This window comes from Podarcis vaucheri (genome assembly GCF_965113315.1).
Source record: "Podarcis vaucheri genome assembly, chromosome: 1".
NCBI lineage: Eukaryota > Metazoa > Chordata > Lepidosauria > Squamata > Lacertidae > Podarcis > Podarcis vaucheri.
Window position 1 is genome coordinate 4,319,181 of NC_138759.1, and position 27,386 is coordinate 4,346,566.

Here is a 27,386-nt window from a genome sequence, read left to right on the forward strand (position 1 = left end):
ATTGAGAAGGCCATTGGGCCATCTCCATGTATAATAATAATATTTATTATTATTATTATTATTATTATTATTATTATTATTATTATTATTATTAATGTATACCCTGCCCATCTGGCTGAGTTTCCCCAGCCACTCTGGGCAGCTTCCAGCAGAATATTAAAATACAATAGTCTACTAAACATTAAAAGCTTCCCCTAAACAGGGCTGCCTTCAGATGTCTTCTAAAAGTCTGGTAGTTGTTTATTTCCTTGACATCTGGTGGGAGGGTGTTCCACAGGGCGGGTGCCACCACCAAGAAGGCCCTATGCCTGGTTCTCTGTAACTTGGCTTCTCACAATGAGGGAACCGCCAGAAGGCCCTCAGCACTGGACCTCAGTGTCCGGGCAGAATGATGGGGGTGGAGACGCTCCTTCAGGTAGGGGTTGAAGAGAACCTGCCAGTCCGTGTAGACAATACTGAGCTATCGGGACCAATGCTCTGGCTCTACACAAGGCAGCTTCCTATTTAAATCTCACGTTCTTATGTCCTGATAGAGTTTTCTGCACACCCCGTCTCTTTTCCGCTTGCATTAACAGATTTTGGAGGAAGAACAAAGATCGCCAGTGTGCAGTGACCGGAAATTCGTCTAGGTTAAAGTGCTTTTCTCTTCTCCCACGACTTCAATCTTGGAAAAGGAGCTGGTGTCCTAGGATAGATGAGGGATGAGAAGGGGGAAGGGGACCCAGGCTTAACGAAGTAGAAAACGACCTTACAGTTGCCTCTCTAAAGGGGGGGGGAACCCAATGCAATCCTTTGTCAATTCTTTTCTGGGTAATTTATAGCAGCAAGATCATTAAGATAGAGAGCTAATCAACGGAGGGTTCTCTAATTAAAATGACGCCACTCATCAGCCCTGCTCCCACTCAATACCCCCCCTCAAGTAACATGGAAAAACACAGGGTGGGGGTACTGCCGAGAAGCTTCAGGGTGAAGATTTTCCAAGGAATACAAAACTAGACACAATCAAGAAATACACAAACTAGATACAGGTGACACCCCTCCACCATTTAGATTTCAGAAAGAGAGAGGGAATTCTCAGCAAATGTAAAGTCCTATTTAGCTAATCATAGAATCATAGAATCATAGACTCATAGAGTTGGAAGAGACCCCAAGGGCCATCGAGTCCAACCCCCTGCCAAGCAGGAAACACCATCAGAGCACTCCTGACATATGGTTGTCAAGCCTCTGCTTAAAGACCTCCAAAGTAGGAGACTCCACCACACTCCTTGGCAGCAAATTCCACTGTCGAACAGCTCTTACTGTCATGAAGTGCTTCCTAATGTTTAGGTGGAATCTTCTTTCTTGTAGTTTGGATCCATTGCTCTGTGTCCGCTTCTCTGGAGCAGCAGAAAACAACCTTTCTCCCTCCTCTATGTGACATCCTTTTATATATTTGAACATGGCTATCATATCACCCCTTAACCTCCTCTTCTCCAGGCTAAACATGCCCAGCTCCCTTAGCCGTTCCTCATAATGCATCGTTTCCAGGCCTTTGACCATTTTGGTTGCCCTCCTCTGGACACGTTCCAGTTTGTCAGTGTCCTTCTTGAACTGTGGTGCCCAGAACTGGACACAGTACTCCAGGTGAGGTCTGACCAGAGCAGAATACAGTGGCACTATTACTTCCCTTGATCTAGATGCTATACTCCTATTGATGCAGCCCAGATGTACTAGGCTGCATCAGCAGAGTTCTAGCGTCCAGATCAAAGAAAGTAATAGTCCCGTTCTATTCTGCTTTGGTCAGGCCACACCTGGAATACTGTTTCCAGTTCTGCGTACCACAATTTAGAGAGGGTGTTGACAAGCTGGAAGGTGTGCAGAGGAGGGCAGCCAAGATGAGCAAGGGTCTGGAAACCAAGTTACGAGGAACGGCTGAGGGAGTTTGGCTTAGCGTGGAGAAGAGGAGACTAAGAGGAGATATGATAGGCATCTTCAAATATCTGAAGGGGAGATGGAGCAAGCTGGTTTTCTGCTCCTCCAAAGCACAGGATGCAAACCAATGGATTCAAATGACGAGAAAGGAGATTTCAGCTAAAAAACAAGACAACAAGAACTGTTCAAAGCGGAAAAAACTCCTTCAGAAGGTGGTGGACTCTCCTTCATTCAAGGTTTTTCAATTATTATTGTTGTTATTATTAATTTTATTATTTCTACCCCGCCAGGGTGGCGGGTGGCGCTGTGGTCTAAACCACAGAGCCTAAGGCTTGCCGATCAGAAGGTCGGTGGTTCGAATCCCTGCAACGGGGTGAGCTCCTGTTGTTCGGTCCCTGCTCCTGCTCACCTAACAGTCCAAAAGCACACCAGTGCAAGTAGATAAATAGGTACCGCACCAGCGGGAAGGTAAACAGCATTTCCATGTGCTGCTCTGGTTCGCCAGAGCTGGCCACATGACCTGGAAGCTGTCTGCGGACAAACGCCGGCTCCCTCGGCCTATAAAGCGAGATGAGCGTGCAACCCCAGAGTTGTCCACAACTGGACTTACCTGTCAGGGGTCCTTTACCTTTACACCCCGCCTATTTGGCTGGGTTTCCCCAGCCACTCTGGGTGGCTCACAGCATATATCAGAACATACTAAAACGTGAAACATAAAAAACTTCCTGAAACAGGGTAGAGGCTGGATGGCCATCCATCAGGGATTCTTTAGTTGTGATTCCTGCGTCGCAGGGACTAGATCATAAAATCATAGAATTGTAGAGTTGGAAGGGACCCTGAGGGTCAATGAGATGTCCTTGGAGTCCCTTCCAACTGTACAATTCTATGATTCTATGACTCTTATTTATGCTCAAGATTTAGGATGCAAAGCTATGCCCTCTTCCTCATGACTAAGCAGCTCTCCAGGCATACCGTTTATCGTCCATTCATGATTATTTGCGCTCACGGTTATATCTGGGTGGTTATAGGCGATCCTGCTTTAAATAATGTTTGTGCCTGCAGAAGTTTCAGGATGGGCATACAGCTTTCCAAACAATCTATAAAAACCCATAAATTCCCACTGAAATCCTATAGCTCTAGAGAGTCCATACAGATGGCGGTGATGGAATAGCTTTGGAAGATCATCACAGATCAACCAAAAAAACAGAACAATGTGTGGGTGGTCCGGTATAAATCCACCTGTGATGGCCTGGGATTTGGACTCGGAGGCTGAACCTGAGGAATCCCCACCTGCACAGGAGTCCCCGCCTCCAGAACCAGCTGAGCCGGGGCTGGGGCTTGAGCCTGAAGGGTCCTCACCTGTGCTGGATCCTCAGGTGCAGGCACCAGCTGAGTCTGCTCTGGCTCCTGAGGTGATGGAGGACCCATTGCCCACAGGTGCTCCACTCTCAGCCCCGTCAGGGGAAGGTGAGGTTGCCTCTGGGTCCGGTGACCCTCCAGCCTCTCCTGAGCTGCAGAGGCTCAGGGCAGAGAGACAGAGGGAGCTAAGTTCCCGCAGGAGGAGTGCTCGCCTCCAGGCCAGGAGAGGCGAGTCACCAGAGGATCGGGGCCGCCCTAATGCCTCGAGCATAAAGCGAGATCAGTGCCGCAACCCCAAAGTCGGTCACGACTGGACCTAATGGTCAGGGGTCCCTTTACCTTTACCTAAGAACAGTATGGCAACTTAAATTGGTGGACTATGCGCAGCTTGCAGACCTATCATATAGAATAAGAGAGCAGGAAGAACATACTTTTAAAGAAGACTGGGAAATGTTTATTGAATATATGGAGGAAAATTACGTTCATTTGAAAACGTGGGCAGCATTAAGATAAATTCAGCAGTGTTTTGATGGATGTAATAATGGAATACTGAATGGTCTAGTTGGGGGTGGCCAACTCCCAAGAGACAGCGATCTACTCACAGAGTTAAAAAGTGGCAGTGATCTACTCCCTTTTGGGGGGGTGCAGGGCAAAGATGCTGAGCTTTTTTTAGGGGAGCCAAAGTTGTTGAGCTTCTTCGGAGGGGAGCCAGTGATCTACTGGTGATCTACCACAGACGTCCAAGTAGATCACGATCTGCCTGTTGGACATGCCTGGTCTAGATTATATAAAATATGCAGGGGGTTATGTTTTGTTAAATGAACCACGGAAAGAGAAGAAGGGAAGTCACTGGTATCTTAAGGATGTAAAGATGAGTATTTTAAATGGTAAAACAGAAAATTTAATTAAAATTGGGAGGGGGGAGAACAGGAGGTTGGGACTAGATGGACCAAGGCTCATGTTACATTCTTATGTTCGACACCAGCAAGCCTCTCGAATCCGCAGCCAGGAAACTCCCCGGCGGAATTAAATAAGTAATGGGAAGGTTGAAGGCCAGGATGCCTCCACAATGTATGAGGGGGAGGGAGAGAAAAGTACATTCTTTCCTGGAGATTGCACACCAGGCATGACGTCAACCCCTGTAACATTTGCAATCCCTTCCCCATTCATCCCAAGAGGCTTGCGCTCAATAGCTCAGCCTGCTGGAGGATTATCAGCGGTTCTTTCAGACAGCTGCTCCGGAGAAGGCAAGGGCTGGGTGGGCTTACGGCTTGCTGGGATGCTTGATTTGTGGAAATTGCACAGGGGATCTGTCTAAGCCGCCCAACCCTCCTCCTTTTGGCCTTTTGCAACCCACTAAGGGATTCCAGCACTCTGGGGGGTGGGGTAGGGGGGCTGGCAGCTTCTGCAAAAGAAGGCTTGTGCTCAGATGACCTTGGAGTAGGAAGGACTGTGTGTGTGTGTGTGTGTGTGTGTGTGTGTGTCTTTCGGTTCTGGAGGAGGCCGCCCAGATTGTAATTAGCAGGCCATCTTTTGTGCTTGGAAAGCCAAAGTGTTGCTTCGGGGAGAAATGAGATTACTGGAGCAGAGCGAAGGAAGGAACCTCTGGGGAGGGAGTGAAGGGAGAGGGGGGAGCTGAGAGAGGAGGAAGGGAAAGAAGAGGCAGAGAGAGAGAGAGAGAGAGAGAGAGAGAGAGAGAGAGAGAGAGAGAGAGAGAGAAAGCAGACAGAGAAGGATTAGCCAAATACAGAAGCAGCTAAAGGACCCAGACTCTGGATTCGAATGGGAAGCAGAGGATGGATGACGATGAACAGGGCATTTTAATTTGTTCCACAGAGGAGGGTATTGATTTCTCCTCCGTATGAGCGATGATCTTTCCACACTTGAAAGAGAATAAAAACCCACAGTCTCGATTTTTGTGTTTTGGGATGTGATGGTACATCTCCTACCTGTTCATTTCTGCCTTTGGTTTTTATTGTGTTTATATCCTATCTTTTTCTCCAGGGAGCTCAAGGCGGATTATATGGTTCTTCCCCCCCCCCGCCCCCCAGTTTATCCCCACAACAACCCAGTGAGGTAAGTTGGGCCACCCAATGAGATTCATGGCCAAGTGGGGATTTGAATCCTGCTTTCTCCCGGGTCCTAGAATCATAGAGTTGGAAGAGACCACAAGGGCCATCGAATCCAACCCCCTGCCAAGCAGGAAACACCATCAGAGCACTTCTGACATATGGTTGTCAAGCCTCTGCTTAAAGACCTCCAAAGAAGGAGACTCCACCACACTCCTAGGCTGACTCTCTAACCACTACACCACTCTGGCTTGCTGTCATGAACTGGCAGGACGACGGGGAGAAGGAGGAAGCGGTAGAATAGGATCCTGGCGAGGGGTGTGGCCGGGACTGGGAGGCAAGCTGGGGATAGGGAAGGAGAAGATGGTATAGCAAGTACCATATTTTTCGCTCTATAGGATGCACCGGACCATAGGAGGGGGAGAACAGGAAAAAAATAATTCTCCCCCTCTCTGCTCAGCGCCCACTCAGTGAAGCGGCAGGAGAAACAGAGCCCCTTCCATTTCTCCTCTTGCTTCGCTGAAGGGGCGCTGCGCAGAGAGGGAAAACTCTGCAGCGCCTCTCCAGTGAAGCAAAGCCTGGAGAGCGAGAGGGATCGGTGTGCACCGACCCCTCTCGCTCTCCAGGCTTCAGGCGGCTATCCGCAAGCCTTCGGAGCGCAGCGATAACTCCTGCTGCACTCCAAAGGCTTGCAGATAGCTGCCTGAAGCCCCCGGAGCGCAGCGGGAGTTCGCGCTGTGCTCCGGGGGCTTCAGGCGGCTTCAGCAAAAGCAACGCGAAGCCTCTGGAGCACGGGGGGAGCTCTCCCTCTGCGCTTCGGAAGCTTCGCGTTGCTATCGCTGAAGCCAAGGAGCCTGCATTCGCTCCATAAGACGCACACACATTTCCCCTTAATTTTTGAAGGGGGAAAAGTGTGTCTTACAGAGCGAAAAATACGGTATTCACAGGCTGTCAGGGACCGAGGAGGAATGTGTTGGTTTCTGTTTATGCCACTGTTCAGTGCTTGGAGTCACAAGACTCTGTTTTGCATTCCAGAAATTCCAGGCTGTTGGAAGTCTCACGGAAGACGGATATGACGTTACTGGTTTCCTGTTCCTTTGTTTTTCCAGTTGCTCTCTGCTTTCACAGAGAGAGCATTTATGTTTCTTTTCTGTCGGCGTAGTTAGAAATAAAACGGTCTTTGCAATGTAGCTCATATTTCTCAGCTCCTTCCCTGCTGCTGGATATTCTGCATTACTCTGGAGCCTTATCAGAGGCTAAGGTCGTAAATCATCATCGGAGGCGATTCCAGAGGAGTAGCTCGGTCTTAGCAGAGATTCCGACATTTTTGCTCGGTCGTAGCGGAGATTCCAACATTTTTGGTTATGGGCCCAGAGTAACGGAATGCAATGGTGGGAGCCCCGTCCCCTTCTCCTGAACTTCCCCAAAGGCAGGAGGATAGTATTGATTTAGAACAGTTGTTTGCAGAGGGACATGGTCTAGAAGGGAGAAGCTGGGAAATACTGGGTGTGGAACAGTTAGAAGAGGAAACATCAAGAGAGAAACAGCTGGTAGATTCAGTATCTTTGAACAGCATTCCTGACCCCTTTCGCCTAAGACTAGACTAGACTAGACAGACTCTGAGGGGAGGTAGGTAGCCGTGTTGGTCTGCTGTAGTCGAAACAAAATAAAAAAATTCCTTCCATTGCATGCACACATGGAAGCTCATACCAATAACAAACTCAATTGGTCTCCAAGATGCAACTGGAAGGATTTTTTAAATTTTGTTTCATCTGAGGGGAGGGCGTTCCACAGGGCAGGTGCCACCACCAAGAAGGCCCTCTGCCTGGTTCCCTGTAACTTGGCTTCTCGCAGGGAGGGAACCGCCAGAAGGCCCTCAGAGCTGGACCTCAATGTCTGGGCAAAATGATGGGGGTGGAGACGCTCCTTCAGGTATACTGGGCTGAGGTCATTTAGGGCTTTAAAGGTCAGCACCAACACTGGGAAAAGTGGGAGGACAAAAGAAAGATTTCTCAGACCCATGCCTAGAGATGAACAGATGAAATTGTGGGACAAAGGGAAGTGTGAAGGAGCCCTTCATGTTGGGAGACTCAGGAAAGATACAAGGAAGTATTTCTTTCCACAGCACATTGTTGAACTATAGAACTCACTGCCACAGGAGGCAGGGATGGCCACCAATATGGTTGGCTTTACAAGAGGGTTAGACAAATGCATGGAGGAGAGAACTATTGAGGGTTACTATCTAGGGTGGCTTTGCAATGTTTCTGAATACCAGTTGCTGGAATGCACAGAAAGGCAAGAGGGCTCCTGGGCTCAGATCCTGCTTCAGAGATACACGGGATTGAACCCTGAAGCTTCTACCTGTGAAGCATATGTATATGCATATTTTGGCAAGAATCACCCCAAGTTTTGTCTCTGAGCATGATTTCTCACAAGGCGCAAACTCCCAGTGTTGAACAATGCAATTTCCCATGGGTGACAAATGGCTGGTGGTTTTCCTTCAGCAGTTTGAAACATTTTTTGATGTAGCGCATGGTTCTGTTTACATCCTTCCCTTCCAGGCGCACAATGGGGACTCCTCACAAGAAAAGACTTCATGCATGCCCTTGTAAATCTGAGAAATTAATGCCTTGTTTCATCTGTCAGTAATTTGTTTGGCAGATGTCTCATTGAGGGCGGCTGCTAGATTTGGTGACTTTTGGGTTTCCCTACAAGTTTGGTCTTCCATCTCAAGAGCAGCCTTGCTTTAAATAGATTCTTGGCTCACAGGAATCTCTATAATAAGGGTGGTGAACCCATGTCACTCTCCCTGATATTGGGACTCCAACTGCCATCAATCCCAGGTAACATGACCAATAGTCAGGGCTTTTGACAAAGTCCCCCCATAATATTCTTGTGGAGAAGCTGGTGAAATGTTGACTGCATAAGATTACTCTGGAGTCCTGTGTCCAGTTCTGTGCACCACAATTTAAGAAGGATGTTGACAAACTGGAAGGTGTGCAGAGGAGGGTGACCAAGATGATCAAGGGTCTGGAAACCAAGCCTGATGAGGAATGGTTGAAGGAGCTGGGTATGTTTAGCCTGGAAAAGAGGACACTGAGGAGAGATACAACAGCCTTCTTCAAATATCTAAAGGGCTGCCACATGGAAGATGGAGCAATCTTGTTTTCTCCTGCTCTGGATAGGACTTGAACCAATGGCTTCAAGTTGCAAGAAAGGAGATTTGGACTCAACATCAGGAAGAGCTTTCTGACAGTAAGAGGTTGGGGACTTTTCTTTGTTGGAGGTTTCAAACAAGCGTTTGGATGGTCTTTGTGGGATGTGAAACACAAGAGCAGTCAAGTACAACATTCCTAGAGTGAACATCTTTACACATGGGGAGGAAGGTTTGTCCAGCCAGCAGGTAAACTTCCTGTTTCCTTCTGGGCTGGGACAGACTTCCTCTGCATGTGACTAGAAGTGGGTGTGGCCTCACCTGTGCAGGTAATAAGAAAAGCACAGGGCAGGGCAGCCACCTCTCTCTCTTTGACTACATGCATCAAAGAAGCAACATCTGCTTGGCCAAAGATTCTCCAGCCAAGAGAGGACAAAGGGACTGTCTCCTTATGAGATAGTTTCCAGGTGTATGTTACTTTTCTAAGTCTGCCTTCTGGGATCCAATTGTGAACAGAATGATGCCTGAGTAAACTCTTTTATACTTTTATAGAAGACTGTGTCGTGTCTTATCTTTTATGAGGGAATAAGGGGTAAAAAAAGGGGTAAAATACCAGAACAGTTATTATAGAGGCTTTAGTGAGCCTGAGCAAACGCATCCGCTGTGAGTTTAAAAAGGGAAATGTTACTCTGCTAAATTGTGAACTTGTTTACACAATATATCCTCTGAACATCCCTGAACATCTCTGTTCATCTCTGAACATTCCCACAGTCATTTGTCATGAATGCTTTAATTGAGATTGCATTGCAAGGGGTTAGACTAGATAACCCTGGAGACACCTTCAAACTCTATGATTCTGTGATGACAGCTGGAGTCTCAACAACATCCTGAGTAGGGACTGGGCAGAGGTCACTCATCCCTGCTCTGGAATGCAAGAAGAGCCCCGCTGGGTGTCAGACCAAAGGAGGTGGTGCTTCCAAGACAATAATTTAACACACACACACAAACATCTTTCCCACTTCTTTCTCCAGGGAGCTCAAAGTGGCACACATTTACCACCCTCCCTGTTTTATCAAGGGATGCGGGTGGCGCTGTGGGTTAAACCACAGAGCCTAGGACTTGCCGATCGAAAGGTCGGCAGTTCGAATCCCGGTGACGGGGTGAGCTCCCGTTGCTCTGTCCCTGCTCCTGCCAACCTAGCAGTTCGAAAGCACGTCCAAGTGCAAGTAGATAAATTGGTACCACTCCGGCGAGAAGGTAAACGCCGTTTCCGTGCGCTGCTCTGGTTCGCTAGAAGCGGCATAGTCCTGCTGGCCACATGACCCGGAAGCTGTACACCAGCTCCCTCGGCCAGTAAAGTGAGATGAGCGCCACAACCCCAGAGTCATTGGGCGGTACCCATTTATCTACGGTACCTATTTATCTACTTGCACTGGTGTGCTTTCAGACAGCTAGGTGGGCAGGAGCTGGGACTGAGCAATGGGAGCTCACCCCGTCACGGGGATTCGAACCGCCGACCTTCTGATCGGCAAGTCCTAGGCTCTATGGTTTAACCCACAGCGCCAACCGCATCCCTGTCCCTGGAATGACTGTAGCCAGGTGCTAACTGCTAAAAATTACCTCCTCTAGCATCACTCCACCTCCCATGCCCTAAATCTCTAGTGATTTAAGAGAGGAAGGCAACAAAATCCCATGAACGCAACCTGTATCGAAGTGTGGAAATAAGAATTTGAGAAGAATTGGGATTAACCGGTGTTGGAGGCCTCATTGTCATGGAGGCGTTAAACTTGTTTCTGGGCTTTACCACTGCAGATTGCATCTCATTGCAAAGCATTGGAAGACACAAGATCTACCCACCTTGGAAGATTGGCAGATGCAGTTAATGGACTATATGGAGATGGCGGAAATGACTGGCAGAATCCGAGACCAGGGAGAGGAGACGATGGAGGAAGATTGGAAGAAATTTAAAATTTATTTGCAGAAATACTGTAAAATTTATGAATGTTAAGGACATTGAAATGAATCGCAGGGGGTTTAGCAACGAAATAAAATGTTAGATTGGATTAACAACAGATAAATTAATAGGATATGAATTTGCTAAATTAATTTTTTAAAAAGGGATACAAGAATGGGAGATGTGAGGAAGTCGGGAAAATAAGCTAATTGAAGATGAGAAATTAAGAAAGAGGGAATTTTTGTTTTTTGTTATTATATGTGTTTTTATCTCTTTTTTCCTTTTTCTCTTGATGTGTTTAATGTTTGTACTTTTGTATTGTATTTTTCTTTGTGATTTTGTATTTTCTTTCTATGCTTTTTGATTGTGAAAACTCAATAAAATATTTATAAAAAAACAAACCACTGCAGATTGCAAAGGTAGGTATCCAAAGGCACCCACAGGACCTGAAAGATTGCACAAGCCAAGATCGGCAGCCCCCTCGCCTGTTGCTGAAGTCGCCCAACTGCTTTGCCACCTCTCCTTTCTGTTCTTGCAAGGATGCTTCACAGAACTGATCTCATCTCTGACCGCAGGCAAAAATCACCTTCCCCGGCAAGGGAGAGGGGAGCAAGGTTTCTTTCAGGCTGCGTCCCATGTTGGGTAAATATTTTGACAGCTTGGCTGAGGAGACCGCCGGGAGAAGAAGCTCATGCGTGGCAAACCGTGTTGCACCCAGCGCCCTTTTGCCCTGAGGCGGCCTGGATGACACCGGAGAGCTGGCAGAGCAGTTTGTGTCTTGTCAGGCAGGCTCTCTTCCGTCTCCTGAGCTCGGGAGGGCTGCGCTTGTGGAAAAGCAGAGTGGGAAGAGGAGGAAAGCGAGGAAGGGAGCAGGAGAGGGCAGAAATGCAGTGGCGAAGAAAGCTGCAATTGTGAAGGAAGGTCCTTCTTCATTCCCCTGATCCCACAACCACCTGTGAAGTCAAGGAGATGCTCCAGAAAACTCCATGGCTGCTAAGAATAAGGGAATTGTAGAGTCCAATCTGTTGTCTTTGTCCACGGAGTTTTCTTGGCAGGGATACTGGAGCTGCTTGCTGGTTCCTGCTCCAGGTGGATCACGTTTGGTCAAAACTCTCCACTATGACCTGTCCATCTTGGGTGGCCCTGCACGGCATAGCTCATAGCTTCTCTGAGTTATTCAAGCCCCTTCGCCATGGCAAGGCACTGATCCATGAAGAGGCAGTGATCCATGAAGGATCAATGACAAACCTAGACAGCATCTTAAAAGCAGAGACATCACCTTGTCAACAAAGGTCTGTATAGTTAAAGCTATGGTTTTCCCAGTAGTGATGTATGGAAGTGAGAGCTGGACCATCAAGAAGGCTGATCGCCGAAGAATGGATGCTTCTGAATTCTGGTGCTGGAGGAGACTCTGGAGAGTCCCATGGACTGCAAGAAGATCCAACCTCTCCATTCTGAAGGAAATCAGCCCTGAGTGCTCACTGGAAGGACAGATCCTGAAGCTGAGGCTCCAAGACTTTTGGCCACCTCATGAGAAGAGAAGACTCCCTGGAAAAGCCCCTGATGTGGGGAAAGATGGAGGGCACAAGGAATAGGGGACGACAGAGGACGAGATGGTGGGACAGTGTTCTCGAAGCTACCAGCATGAGTTTGACCAAACTGCGGGAGGCAGTGGAAGACAGGAGGGCCTGGCGTGCTCTGGTCCAGGGGGTCTAAATGACTAAACAACAACAGAGTTCAACCCCTGCAATGCAGGAATCGCAGCTAAGGAAGCTCTGTTTAAAAACTTCCAGTGAAGGAGAGCTCACCACCGTCCAAAGAAGTCCATTTCACTGTAGAATGGCTCTTGCCGTCAGAAAGTTCTTCCACATGTTTAATAAGGATCTCCTTTCTTGACATTTGAATCCATTGGCTGGGGTCTTACCCTCCAGAGTGGGAGAAAACAATATTGCTCCATCTTCTAGTATGAAAGCCCTTCAGATATTTGAAGATGGCTCTCAAATCGCCTCTCAGTCTTCTCTTCTCCTGGCTAAACACCCCCAACTCCCTCAACCATTCCTTGAGTTAGGGTTGGATGAAGCTGCTTTAAATTCATTTCTCCACATTTCTGCAACAATTTGCAATTTAAAAAAGAACCCTATAAAAGTTCATCAGTATTTCAGTGGAGATTTCCCCCTGATAAACACATCTTGGTGTGAAGTTTTGACTAATATGCATATTTTTGCATGCAATTTCTTCTAAAAGAATGCACCCAACCTCTTGTTTTCACCCTATTTCTGTGACTGTGATTTGTTTTAACTGCTTTTATTTCCCAATTTTAAATTGTTGTCACCCACCCTGGGGCCTGTTGGTGACTTTTCCTGCCATATATACATTTTTGTAGATATTTGTTTGGTTGTAGAACTGCATTGCAAAATTCAGAGAAGGGGAGACTGGACTTCAGTTTGGGTATCATTTTGAAAAGTGCAAATAGTATCCATTTCCCCCTCCATCCTTGCCAGGAGGCGGCACACAAGCACAGGAAGTCCACAGAGCCACATGCATGCCTAAGGAACCAGCCTCACATCTGATTGGCGGCTGTGGGGTGCTGCCACTCCCACTCCCCCCTCTGAATTGTGGGAGTGCATTTTTGTTGTCTCTTATTTTTGTAAAAAAAATATGTTGTTGTTTCTATCCCAGTTGGTTTTTTTTCCAAATCCAGGACTTCTATTATTATTTTTAAATTTTTATTGGAAATTTTATTTACAGCATAACATAAACCCCCCACCCCCCAGTGCAGAAATACAATAAACATAACATACAACAATACAAACAACCAAATAAAAGACTTCCTTTATCCTGTATCTGGCCTCCTTATTTACTTCTTGTAAGCTGTTTCCTTTATGAATAATTATTAAGATTTTTCTAATTATAACTTAAATATCCACAAAGTCTCCTGCAGACATTAATCAAAACAAGTCCAGGTATGTATTTTAGGGCACTGTTTTGTGAAGTGCCGTATTTTTCGCTCTATAACACGCACCCGACAATAACACGCACGTAGTTTTTAGAGGAGGAAAACAAGAAAAAAAATATTCTAAACGAAACAGTGGATGTATGATTTTTGTGGTTCATGCTGTGGCCACAGACATGTGATCTGACAGTGAGTTTGGAGTAGCCCAATGCAAAAATCCTGAGGATCCATGTGGATCCATGCTTTGTAACCATGTTTTTGCACCACTGCGGCCCCAGGCAACAGTGGGTGCGTGATTTTTTTAGTGCAAGATGTAGCCATGGACATGCTATGTGATCTGATGGTGAATTTGGGGTGACCCAGTGCAAAAATCCTGAGGATCCATGTGGATCCGTGCTTTGTAAACACGTTTTAGGTGGGGAGGGAAGGAAAAGCACTCAAGGGACAAGGAGCATGCGTGGGGTGGGTGGAGAAGGATGCTGCTAATAATGAAGAAGAGGGGTATAAGGGGAGGAACCAACCGGACAGGACTCGTGTAAGCGGCTCCTCTCCTCTCTCTCCCGCTTTGCTCCTTTAAAGCAAGCAGGCTCTCTGTCCCTCTCTCCTCCCCACTCAGCGGCTCTTCTCCCGCTTTGCTGTTTCAAAGCGAGCCACGGAGGAGGGAAGGAAGGGGAACCATGGATCCTCTGCTCACGACTGCAGCAGATTTTCCCCGCCACCCGTAGGCATTCCCTCCATAACACGCACAGACATTTCCCCTTACTTTCTAGGAGGAAAAAAGTGAGTGTTATGGTGCAAAAAATACGGTATTCTCTGCATTTCCCCCATGCTTTTTGAAACTCTTATCCAGTGGGATCTCTAAGTCCAGGACTTCTAATGCAGTTAAAGAGGCAGAAGAAATTCTACTCCTTTTCTCTAAACTAAAAGGTCCCAATAAATGATGCAACCTTTTCTCAGAGTGGAGTTTCTCCATCTCCATCTCCATCTCCATCTTGCTAGCCTTTTTCCAACTTTACAAGATCCTTTGGGAGGTGAGGCGACCAGAAAAAGAAGCGAAATAATTTCCTGGAGTGCGGTTCCTTTGCAACAGGCAACGTGCAAAGCTTAGGCGCCAACATTTCCTTTCACACTTCCTCGACTGCTGAGCAATCCCCCTGGCAATCTTTGCTAGATGCCCTGCATGGTCTACTTTCCTGTGCACTGAGAGCTGCCAAACTGAAGGTGCTGCAATAGTGGCTTGAGCAGATTCTCCTGGCTTAAAGCCAGGCACACTCACAGTCCCAATGTGCACGGAGCATGAACCTTCTAGGACAGGGTAGGCAAACTAAGGCCCGGGGGCCAGATCTGGCCCAATCGCCTTCTCAATCCAGCCCACGGACAGTCCAGGAATCAGTGTATTTTTACATGAGTAGAATGTGCCCTTTTATTTAAAATGCATCTCTGGGTTAATTTGTGGGGAATAGGAATCTGTTCATTTCCCCCCAAAAAAATATAGTCCGGCCCCCCACAAGATCAAGGGAAGTAATAGTGCCACCGTATTCTGCTCTGGTCAGACCTCACCTGGAGTACTGTGTCCAGTTCTGGGCACCACAGTTCAAGAAGGACACTGACAAACTGGAACGTGTCCAGAGGAGGGCAACCAAAATGGTCAAAGGCCTGGAAACGATGCCTTATGAGGAACAGCTAAGGGAGCTGGGCATGTTTAGCCTGGAGAAGAGGAGGTGAAGGGGTGATATGATAGCCATGTTCAAATATATAAAAGGATGTCACATAGAGGAGGGAGAAAGGTTGTTTTCTGCTGCTCCAGAGAAGCGGACACGGAGCAATGGATCCAAACTACAAGAAAGAAGATTCCACCTAAACATTAGGAAGAACTTCCTGACAGTAAGAGCTGTTCGACAGTGGAATTTGCTGCCAAGGAGTGTGGTGGAGTCTCCTCCTTTGGAGGTCTTTAAGCAGAGGCTTGACAACCATATGTCAGGAGTGCTCTGATGGTGTTTCCTGATTAGCAGGGGGTTGGACTCGATGGCCCTTGTGGTCTCTTCCAACTCTATGATTCTATGATTCTAAGTTCTGAGGTAGTGGACCAGACCCTTGCTGAAGAAGTTTGCTGCCCCCTGTTCTAGGGGGCTCTTTGTTCAGCCCCTGTCCCACCCTATCTAAAATATAGAGACAAGGATACTAGCCTAACTTCTAAGGCTTTTATTGTCAGAATTAAATATGGCAGCAAAGTTGCCAGTAAGGACCCACTGCAATGGTCACATTTCTCCTCCATTTGAAGATCTACACTGGTTACCAGTGTTCATGATCTCTTACACTGAGTCAGACCATTGGTCCAAGTAGCTCAGCGATTTCTACAGGACCCTATCTGAAATTTAGTTTTGTTTTTAAAGGAGACAATAATAACGGCCTCCCAATTGGATGGAAGGCCCTTGGCACTGGTCCTCAGTGTCCGAGCAGAACGATGGGGGTGGAGACGCTCCTTCAGGTATACTGGACCGAGGCCGTTTAGGGCTTTAAAGGTCAACACCAACACTTTGAGTTGTGCTCGGAAACGTACATTCCCCAATGAGGCCTCCCACCGCCAGTACCCTTCCACCATTCAGCTTCTGTTCGTAGACCAAGGTAAAGTTCACTAACCGGAACACTACTTCCGGATTTGCAGAGTTAGTAAACAGGGAGTTCGTAAACAGGGCTGTTCTTAAACCGAGTTACCACTATATCTTACAAAAATTCTCTCTGAGCTGCTTTTCTGAGCCCCCTCCATTAAAGTCTTTGGGTAGAAGATGGGGGGGGGTTCCTTGCTCAGAAATATGACTTTCACTGCTCCCAGTCATCAAAGGACCCCATCCTCTATGAGGGCAAAGTCAGTTGTAACCAAGCTTTGGGTGAAATATATGAAGTGGCAGTGCCAGCTTGGCTCCATGGTACCTTTTGACTGTGGGATGTAACATCACATAAGCAGTCAAATACAACATTTCCTGTTTGCCCAGAGTGGACTTCCTGGTCTAGAGTATCCTCCCCCGCGTGTGACCAGGTAGATGGGCATGACCCTAGCAGACCCTATAAAGGGGCTAGTCACGCAGCCATCTTCCTCTTATGCTGCTCTCTATTGATCCCTTCTCTCCATTTTGCTGTCTGCTGTCTGCTGGCTCTCAGCCAGCAACACAAGGGCTCATCCCTCACAGAAGATGAACCCACACTTTTCTCTGTAACCGTAACTACAAGATAAAGCCTGCCTTCAGGACCATACTGTGAACTGAATGTAAGTAAACCTTAGCATTACTTTTAAAGGAAGACTGTCGTGTCACTATGGTTTTTAAGAGGGAACCAAAGGGGATTTACCAGGAACAATCCAATCTGGGTTGCTTAACTCAAATGATTCTCACGAATCCATCCACTAGCTTACTGCAATGTACAAGGGAATGTGCTACATGACTCACTAGCGTGAGTGAGGAAGGATAATATTTAATCAATATATCCTCTCCTACTATCCTCAACGGGACGCGGGTGGCGCTGTGGGTTAAACCACAGAGCCTAGGACTTGCCAGTCAGAAGGTCGGCGGTTCGAATCCCCGCAACGGGGTGAGCTCCCGTTGCTTGGTCCCTGCTCCTGCCAACCTAGCAGTTCGAAAGCACGTCAAAGTACAAGTAAATAAATAGGTACCGCTCCAGCGGGAAGGTAAACGGTGTTTCCGTGCACTGCTCTGGTTCGCCAGAAGCGGCTTCGTCATGCTGGCCACATGACCCGGAAGCTGTACGCCGGCTCCCTCAGCCAGTAAAGCGAGATGAGCACCGCAACCCCAGAGTCGGTCACGACTGGACCTAATGGTTAGGGGTCCCTTTACCTTTACTTTACTATCCTCAACATTCCCACATGGACAACCTTTGCTTGGTTACGAAAAGCAGGTGAAGTCCCAGGCCCTGTGTCTTTCTCCAAAGAGTTCTCCAGGAAGTTTTGTTTGATGCCATCCACGGCCAGTCCAAGGCATTTTGCCACCTGAGGCAGAAGAAAATTTGACCATCCCCTAATTCCACATATAGAATTACATCTTACTTCCACACTGGTGACATTCCCCACCATGCCTGAGGCAGCAGGTCAGATTTTTAAGTGGGGCAGGAGTGGCCATGTGGAAACAGCAGAGACTCGCTGGGGACCCAGAAGGAACAGACAGAAACTGCTGCTGCTACTCCTGAGTCAATGCTGCCTGACTCAGTTGCCTTACTCGATCTAATAGCAGGGCCAACCCTAAACCCCCTTGCCTGCAAAAAGGAAACCACCACCACATTTTGTCTAATAGCAGTTACTTGGCCGTTCACCTGCCGATATCTATGAATTACGGTCTCGAAAACGAGGCAATTCAGTATGTCTCGGAAGATCATTAGAATTCATTACAATGATGAATTAAAACGTATTTCAGAAGGCTGGTTTTAAATGCATTCCTCTTAACAGAACTGGGCCAGGCAAGTTGACTTTGGTGCAGCGATGCCACTTTGCTGAAGTGGAATTATTGGGCGAGGGCTGAGGGGACCTGGGTTCAGTGGTCCTGAAACTCATGAAATGGCCTTGGGCTGGCCAGCCACTATTCCCTAGCCCGTGGGGATGAAAACACTGTGTATCCATGTACTGATTAATAATAATGACAATAATAATAGCATTCTCAATGCGAGAGAAAGAGGATGGATAATTAATAAATAAAATATCCTCGCCTACTCATCTAAATCTATCCAACAGATAAGCTGTAATGCATGCAACAAAGATGATCAAGGGTCTGGAAACCAAGCCTTATGAGGAACAGTTGAGGGAGTTGGGGGTTCTTAGCCTGGAGAAGAGGACACTTAGAGGAGATGTAATGGGCATCTTCAAATATCTTAAGGGCCGTCACATGGGAGGAGGAGCAAGCTTGTTTTCTCCTGCTCCGGAGGGTAGGACTCGAACCCATGGATTTAAGTGACATGGATTCCAACTAAACATGAGAAAGAACCTTCTGGAATGCACTCCTTTAGAAGGTGGTGCACTCTCCTTCCTTGGAGGTTTTGAAGCAGAGTTTGTGTGGCCATCTGTCATGGGTGCTTTAGTTGAGATTTCTGCATTGCAGGGGGTTGGACTAGATGACCCCTGGGGTCCCTTCCAATTCTAGAATTCTATGATTCTATGATGGGGGTGGTGGTGACAGAAATGAGAGGGAAAGGAAGGTTGGAAAAGAAGAGAGAATGTGGGAGAAAGAGAGAAAAGAAGTGGGAGAGAGAGAGAGAGAGAGAGAGAGAGAGAGAGAGATGGGTGGCTGAAAGAGAGAAATGGGGTGCTCTGTCCAGTTCTGCCCATCACCGGCTCTGACTCTAATACCTCCCCTCTGTCTATGGCCAACCCTGGTCTGCACCCCCCAGCCAATAATTACCTGATGGGAGTTGTAGTCCAAAGCACCAGGGGACACCAGGTTGCAGAAGGCAAGGCTAGTGCCTTGGCTGTAGGGCACCCTTGTTTCCAAATGCTCCCACCACAAAAATTGACATTTTGTGTATTCCTGGTTCATGTGGCTTGAGGAGAAATGTCCCATTGCCACATCTCACACGGCACCTTGAGCAGCGCTAAATTCATTACAGTGGTACCTCGGGTTACAGACACTTCAGGTTACAGACGCTTCAGGTTACAGACTCCGCTAACCCAGAAATAGTACCTCGGGTTAAGAATTTTGCTTCAGGATGAGAACAGAAATTGTGCGGCGGCAGCGGGAGGCCCCATTAGCTAAAGTGGTGCTTCAGGTTAAGAACTGTTTCAGGTTAAGAACGGACCTCCGGAACAAATTAAGTACTTAGCCCAAGGTACCAATGTGCTGACTATGAGACCTGAAGCTAAAAGCTTTGGCTGCTGTTAAGTCATAGCATACCACATACATTGTTTCAGCAATCCATGCAAAAACCCGGAGGAGAGCGAGGCAGTGTGATTATCCCCACATTTGTGACCCTGAGGGCACTTTGCATTTCATGGATGAGCAGAGAGGAAACAGGGTCTCCTTGCTCACGATGCAACACTTAGCCGTAATTTTGCACACACTGTTGGTTCTGGCTACACCAGGCAGAATTGTAGCTGGAGTTTCAACCGACGGTGATGGGTGTACATGCACTTCATCTCCAACAGAGGCAGATGCTTCTGGTTTGCGCATTGGAACATGGACTTCACAGTCCGGGTGCGACATTTGCAAAAAATCACCACCGCCAAACCCTCTTCAGGGATAAATGTGTCACTAGGTGGCTTCTTCTCACACACCATACTGAACGTGCCACATCCTGGCTCCCTGCCCAGACAGCTCAGTGAGGGTGATCGTGTGTGTGTGAGAGAGGGGAATCAATTATGCCGATGTGCATCCATGCGCTGATGCCTGGCTTACGTGTTCCATCAGGGTACGTGAGGGAGGAGGGGATATCCAGCCACATCAGAGTCGCTTCTCTGCCCTAGTTACCTCAGAGGCAGGGTCGCAATCCTGCAGCCAGATCTCCTGTGACAGCTAGACATGGGTAGCCGGTGGATGGGTGGAGTGGGGTGTAGAATGGGTGGGTTTGGTGGGAGTCTAAAACCATACCCTCATCTCATTCTTCCCACCCACCACTGGAGTGGCTGCTCCATATTTATTCAGCCAGCCTTTGCCAACCTGATGTCTTCCAGATGCCATAACTCCCATTGCATTCGTGCCGGCTGGGGCCGATGAGAGTTGCAGTCCGACACCATCAGGAGGGCATTGGGTTGGCAAAGGCAGCATCAAGCAACATCAAGTGTCATCTGAAATAATTTGCAGAGAAGCTGGTCAGCATTCAGGAGAGAAATCTAATCCTCCAGAAAGCAGCCTCCGAAATCTCCTCCGATGCTCTTGAGATCTGTCACTGGCTTAAAGCCCCTCTCTCCACAAACCCTTCGTTTGAACCCAAGAATTCATTTTTTCCCCCAATGCCAATGGCCAGCTCTGTCGTCAGTGAAGGAACAGTGCTGAAAATATCACCTCTGGCAGGCACAGGCAAAGCGTTTCCCCCGCTTAACAAAATAAACACGACACATTCCTGCGCATATGGCAACACAGAAATGCAGCTGAGAGACCCGAAACAGCTGCCCCAAGCCAGGATTGATCCCAGCACCCTGTCGACCACCCCTGGCTCCAGATACCTGGTCCTGCCCTTTGCTGCCTCAATGAAAAATGAGAGGGGCGTTTGCAAGAAAAGCTTGTAGGGGTTTCTGTGGGGAACATCGCCTGGATGTGGGCAAAGGCAATGGAAGCCTGGGCAGTCCCAGGGGTGATATAAGGACAGTCGAGGGCTGCAGCATAACAAAGTCTATTCCATCCCTGTTCCTGACCACCCCCCACACCCACTCATCTGTCAATGTTAAATTCATCCACCCCCAAATGCCCCCCACCCCCAGGTCTGTGTTGCTTTGCACTGCAGGCAGCTTGGTGCAAACACTTGAACAGCAGCCAAGAAGATGGGGGTGGGGTGGCAAGAGCCATGGGAAAAGAGGCAATGGAGCCCCAGCAGTTCTGTGCTTCGAAATCAGGGTGAGAGACACCCCAAGCAGCAGCTGGATTGGCTGACAGACAGGAGGGGCAGCAGCTGGGGGGGGTCTGGAAAGGGGCTCCTGGAAGCCCACCGAGGAGCAAAGACTGGGAAGAAGGTTGTTTACATGGAGCTGAGACTGAATCATTAAAGGCGGGGGAGGGAGATGGGGGGTGGGATTGATTAGTCAGGTAGGGAGGAAGCTGGCTGATGATAGGAAAGGGGTGGGAGAGAGGGAGGGAAGGAAGGAAGGATGAGAGTGTTCGCTCGTCCATACTGTCATTTAATATGGATGTACATCTACTGATTCTCCATTACCCTTATGACGTTCTCCTGCAAATCACTGCCTCCACAAACGTTCCTTCTCCCTCAGTCTGGATTTTCACATACCAGGCATGCTCTAAAAATGAGAGGGTATGAGAAAATCCGTATGGAGTGAGAGGAAAGTGTGGGGAGGCAGTGATTTAGAGGAGAGTGTCCTATGGGCAAATGAAAATTAACGGAGGGCCAGGAAGCTTGCTATTCACATTGAGGGACGGTGTGGATGAACCCTAAGGAGGGACCTTGCAGAAAAAGACGAAGTGGGGCAATGAAGGGAGTCAAGAGATGGAAAGGGAGGAAGGGAACTCTTCAAAGCTGACTGCCCAGCTAGTGCCCACCAGCTGCTTGGGACTACAACTCCCATCAGCCCCAGTGAGCCACGGTGGGGGCTCTGGAGCTGTAGTCAGGTAACAACTGGTGGTGGGGGCACCAAGTCGAGGAAGGCGGGGAGAGAGAAAGGGGGGGAGGAGAGGGAGAGTTGGAGACTGAAGACATTTAAACAGAAGCAAGTGAAGAGGTAGATAAGAGAGAGGGAAAGAGATGGAGAGAGAAGAGAAGAGAAATGAAATGGATGGATGGATAGGAGAGATGGGAAGAAGCCCCCCCCCCCAATGGACCAGGAGCTGGCTTCAGGTTACTGCATGCCAGCCCTATAGTATAGTGGTTAGAGTGTTGAACTAGGGCCTGGGAGACCAGGGTTCAAATCCCCCCTTGAATCTCCATGGGTGACCTTGGGCCAGTCACTGTCTCCTAGCCTACCCTACCTCGCACGGAATTGTTGTGGGTTGCAATGTGGAGTGCGGAGAACCATGAGCTTCTTGGAGCAAAGGGTAATATATAAATGCAATAAGCAAACAAATAAAAGCTCTTCCCCCCTCCCTCCCGCCCGCCCACAGACACACTCCCGGGGGCTGACCTTGTGGAGTTTCCACATGGCACCCAGGGCCTTGACCTCGTGGCTGGAGTGCTTGCCCTCCTCCAGGCACTGGTAGCAGACGGGCACCTTGCACTGGACGCAGTACATGCTGTGGTTCTCCAGCTCGTGGTCGGTGCAGGTGGAGATCTTGCGCGGGCTGAGTCTCCGGCTGACCCGGCCCTGGGCAGGGGTCAACAGGCGGTGCTTGGCTAGCGGCCCCCGCGGCGGGTGGCAGCGCAGGCGGCAGGGGTCGCAGTAGAAGACGTCGCACTGCTCGCACATGACGGTGGCCTCCTTGGGCGCCTTCTCGCACAGCTGGCAGCGCAGGGCGGCCGCCTTGCTCTGCTGGTAGCGGTCGATGACGCCCTCCAGGACGCGGTTCTTGGGGAAGCCGCGCAGGCCCCGCTCGTCCAGGATCAGGCTGCGGTGGCACTGCGGGCACGTCAGGCAAGAGTTGCGCGGCACCGGCGCCAGAGAAGCGGCCGAGGCCGGCGGCAGGTGCGCGGCGGGCGGCACAGTCGGCGGGAAGACGCGCACGCCGTTGGGAGACTTCTGGCACGGCGTGGTGGGCGCGCTGGCGAAGCCGCCGTAGGAGCCGTAGCCGCTGTCCGCCTCGCTGTACAGGCTCATCTTGTCCAGGTCCAGGTAGTCATAATCGGAGGCCGAGCCGCCGGAGCCCGAGGCGCGACGGCTCTGCGGCGAGTCCGCCTCGGGCGTCTGCACCAGGATGTTGCGGGCGCACGCCTGGCACAGGTTGTGCGAGCAGGGCAGGATCAGCGGCTCCCGGTAGAAGGAGCCGCACACCGGGCACTTGAGCTCCTCTTCCATCTCGTCCATGGAGCACAGCAGCCGCCGCTGCCCTCGACGGCCACCGGCAGCAGCAAGAGCCACGAGCGAGCAAGCAAGCGGGAGGAAGCGCTTTCAGCACCACGGAAGGCGGACAGCGCCTGCTGCAGCCGCTGCGCCGACGGCCAGCCTTGCTCTGCCTGCGCGCCGCCAGCCTCTGCGTGCTCCTGGCTGCCGCAGCCGCCCCTCCACTCCTCGGGGGCCCCCCCACGCTCGCCATTGGCCAGCTCGAGCCCAGTGCCCGGCCTCCATTGGCCCAGGGAAGCCGCCCCCGGAGAGGAGCTCCTCCTCCTGCCCCCCTGCCCTCGCCGAGGAGGGGGCGGCCGCAGCAGAGGAGAGGCGCCGCTCCTGCTGCGGAAAAGGAAGCGCACGTCCTCTCTGGAGCGCTGGATGCGGCTTAGGCGCCCACCCGCACTCCCACGACACCCTGGGGTGCTTCGCCCAGGGCCCAGGAGGACGCCGTCGCCCAGTACAAAGGGATCACGGGTTGGCTGGGGGAACCGCAGCCCAGTTGGGACTGGGAGACCTGTAAATGGGATTGCGCGGGGGGGGGGCTGAACGTGGCGGGTTGGATCCCCGTTTAGCGCAGCATCTTGGCCAGACTGATGCATCTGGGAAGCTTGTAAATCAGGCGGGAAGGCGATTGCCCCTCTCCCTGTTTAATCTCTTCTCCACCACCCAGTCCCGCGCCACTCGCAGTTAATATCTGAAGACAATTTGCCTCTGAACACAGAGGGCAGGGATGGGGCCCCCGAAGTACTTCAGATGCTATCTGACTGCAGAGGTCACCACCCTCTCTGACCATTGATCGTGCTGGCTTAGAATGTTGGCAGCTGGAGTCCAATAACATCTGGGAAACACCTGTTTTAGGGCCATCCGGGCATCACCTCCTCTTGTGGTAGCAAAAGTCCACAATTTAATCCTGGACTGGGAGAAGACTTCCCTGGTGTCTCTTAGGAGTCATTTTTGTCTGTGTGGTCTGTGATGGGTCTGTGTGGTACCCAACACAGCTGTTCCACTAGAGCAGTGGATTTCTGCTTGAGCCACAGAATTCCCCTCCCCCCTTCTCTCCTCCTCTATTCACCTCCCAGAGGTAACAATCCCCAGAGTTCCCTGGGAAGAGAGATTAATTGTTAAACTTCCTTCCAGCAGCTCCTGCAGCCAAGCCGGTGCCCGCCAATCCATACCCACGTGGGACATCTTCAGGAATAGAAAAGGCCAAGGTATAAACCCTTTTCTCCTGGCCTGGAGGTGAGCAGGAACTTAGTTCCCTCCGCCTCTCTGCCCTGAGCCTCTGCAGCTCAGGAGAGGCTGGAGGGTGACCGGACCCAGAGGCAACCTCTGCTTCCCCTAGCGGGGCTGAGAGTGGAGCACCTGCAGGCGATGGGTCCTCCATCACCTCCGGAGCCAGAGCAGACTCAGCTGGTGCCTGCACCTGAGGAGCCAGCACAGGTGAGGACCTTTCAGGCTCAAGCCCCAGCCCCGACTCAGCTGGTTCTGGAGGCGGGGACTCCTGTGCAGGCTGGGATTCCTCAGGTTCAGCCTCTGAGTCCAAATCCCAGGCCATCACACCCTCATTTGTTATCCTCTTTGCCTTCTGTAGCTGCAACCCCTCTCTCCACCCACACCCACACATCACCAAGCCCTTTGGCCAAGTAAAAACCTCCTCTCCTCGATGTTTGCGCCTCTGTGGGCAACCCTGGGTCATTTATCATTGCATCAGGGTGGAGGGTCTGCTTAGCCTGCAAATGAGCAGCAAACCTCCCCATAGGGAAACCAGGAAGTGTGGGGCTGCTTTCCCCCTCCACCTCCCCTTCGTCATGTACCATCATCTCATCCTGTGGCTTTCTACCTGACATGATGTTTCAGCCCTCTTTAACTCGGCGAGACAATGCTTTGGGTCATACAAGATGCTGCTGCTGCCTCCTTGTTATGTTCAATACTGCCCTGAGGAGTGTTGCTGTTTTCATAAGCAAAAGAGCTGTAATCATTGCTTCCCTGCTCGCTAAACTCTTTGGAGAGACGCAGCGGTGGTTAGGAGTGTGGGAAAAGGTTATGAAACCAGATATAGATTTCCTGGTTCGTTTGCGCATGCACTCGGCAGTTAAATAATGAGGAACAGAAAGGCAGTCTTCAAAGTTTGGTTTTTTTTACATTGAATATGCCCAGATTTTTCCTTTCTTGAGAGTCAATGGAAGGTAGCCATCTCCAGTAAAAGGATTGGGTGTCCTAAAAGGGGGCAGCAGAGTGAGAGGTGGGTCTGAGATGACCTATAGTGCTCTGGTGCAGTTCCTCCCCCCCCCAAAAAAAACATTTTATTGTTTTCAAGTATTTATACAAGAAGCAACCATCAGTATTCAGCAATCCCCACACACAGAGATGCACTAAATATCTGTTTAGTCACATCTAACTTGGAAGTCATTCCAGTTTTTAGGCAAATGCATCATTCCACAAGTTGCCATGTGTCCTCCGAGGCCTATAACCATGTTCTGCCAGCGTTGCAGTGTAATAAAACTACGCCAGTTTGACTGAAAGTATTGGTTTCCATGGGTTGTCGGTTTGTCCATGTAATAGGTATGAGTTACTCGTGCGTAAACTGGTGCCTTTCTCGGTTTATTTGCCTTGTTAAACCTTTCTGACTGCACAGCCCCTTCTCATGGCAGCTGCCTCAGTCACTGGCAGAATCCGTCAGTGGGCGTTTCTTGAACCTCTTCCAACATAAAAGTTGTTTGACACCCAGTCTCCTCCTCCTCTCACTGCGCGGGAGTCTTCTGCGCAGGGTAGGCGTGGGTAGCGGGGGACCTGGGCTCTCCTCACTGATGTCCAGTGAAGAGTCCTGGAGCCCTCTCTCCAATTCCCCCGTCTGCCTCCCTTTATCCCCGGTGTTGCGCTGATTGGCTTCCCCCTCTACTGAGCTGTTTCTCCCCCTGCTGCTGGGTCCTTCGCCAGCATCATCTGGGAGCCTCCCCTTCGCCTCTCGCTCCGATGTCAGTTCCCTGACAGTCCATTTATAGTCTTATAAAAGCTGGGTACCTGCCCCTCTCTCTGCTGAGCAGTGGCAAGAGCCCAAGTGGTGCCAGCAACCTGGCTTTAGGAATATGGCTTTTGGAGAGGCAGGACTGCGATTTGGATATGCTTCAAGGTCCAGACTATGGGAAGTCCCGAAAAATTAATAATTGTAATTTGGATGAGAATTTGGTCTTTTTATTTCAGTTTTTTATTTTAATTGGATTATGATTTGACATGTTAATTGGATGTTTTATATTGGAAAATTAATAAAAATGATCTAACAAATTAATATGGCTTATGGAAGAATGGGGGAAACTGTGGAAATTTACTGGTTGTATACTATTAAAAGAGAATTATATGAAAATGATATATAGATGGTATATTACATCTGAAAATATAGCCAAAATGTACAGAACAGGCTCCAATAAGTGTTGGAAATGTAAAGAAAAGGAAGGCACTTTTTCATATGTGGTGGAGCTGCAAATTGATTAAAAATTATTGAGATATGATTTATAAGGAAATTAAGAAAATGTTTAAGTTCACCTTTACTAAAAAAAAAAACCAGAAGATTTTTTTATTAGGCATTTCAGGTCAAGTAACGCCAACAGAAAAGAAGAAATTCTTCATGGATGCTATGAATGCAGCTAGGATGCTACTAGCCCAAAGATGGAAAAGTGAAGAAATACCAACTAAAGAAGAATGGCTACAAAAACTGATGGAATACGCTGAAATGGCAGAACTAACAGAAAGACTCAGAGACAAAGACAATAAAGAATTTAAAAAAAGATTGGGAACCATTTATGCTGTACTTACAGAAACAATGTAAAGAAATAGATTCACTAGCAGGGTTTGAGTAAACATGTACAATTATCAAAAATAAGTATAAAAACAATAAAGATGATGTCAAAGTGATAAAAGATAACAATAATCTATATACAATTTATATAGAGATTCCCTATGAAGGTACAGGAAAGCAAGCAGGGGAAACCAGTATTGGGGGGAACCAGAATAGGCGGTTGAGAGAAGTCGGGGGGGGGAGGGAAATTGGGGGAATGCATTTCTTTATTTTGATGAATTGATATGATGTAATGTGATAAACCTAGACAGCATCTTAAAAAGCAGAGACATCACCTTGCCAACAAAGGCCCCTATAGTTAAAGCTATGGTTTTCCCAGTAGTGATGTATGGAAGTGAGAGCTGGACCATCAAGAAGGCTGATCGCCGAAGAATGGATGCTTTTGAATTCTGGTGCTGGAGGAGACTCTGGAGAGTCCCATGGACTGCAAGAAGATCCAACCTCTCCATTCTGAAGGAATTCAGCCCTGAGTGCTCACTGGAAGGACAGATCCTGA

At 49.0% G+C, this 27,386-nt stretch overlaps 1 protein-coding gene across 6 annotated transcripts in view; it reads right to left on the reverse strand.

The window, feature by feature from the left end:
• TRIM9 (tripartite motif containing 9) overlaps positions 1 to 23,096 on the reverse strand; it is a 75,432-nt gene extending 52,336 nt beyond the window's left edge. For 2 of the 6 annotated variants that reach the window (XM_082217207.1, XM_082217203.1), the window contains exon 1: positions 22,180 to 23,096. In XM_082217207.1, coding sequence (XP_082073333.1) covers positions 22,180 to 23,016 — 837 coding nt within the window. In that variant the 5' untranslated portion in view covers positions 23,017 to 23,096. The remainder of the gene's footprint in view (positions 1 to 22,179) is intronic. The other 4 variants (XM_082217204.1, XM_082217202.1, XM_082217206.1 and 1 more) reach the window with 2 other exon arrangements.
• Between the last annotated feature and the right edge of the window lie 4,290 nt (positions 23,097 to 27,386).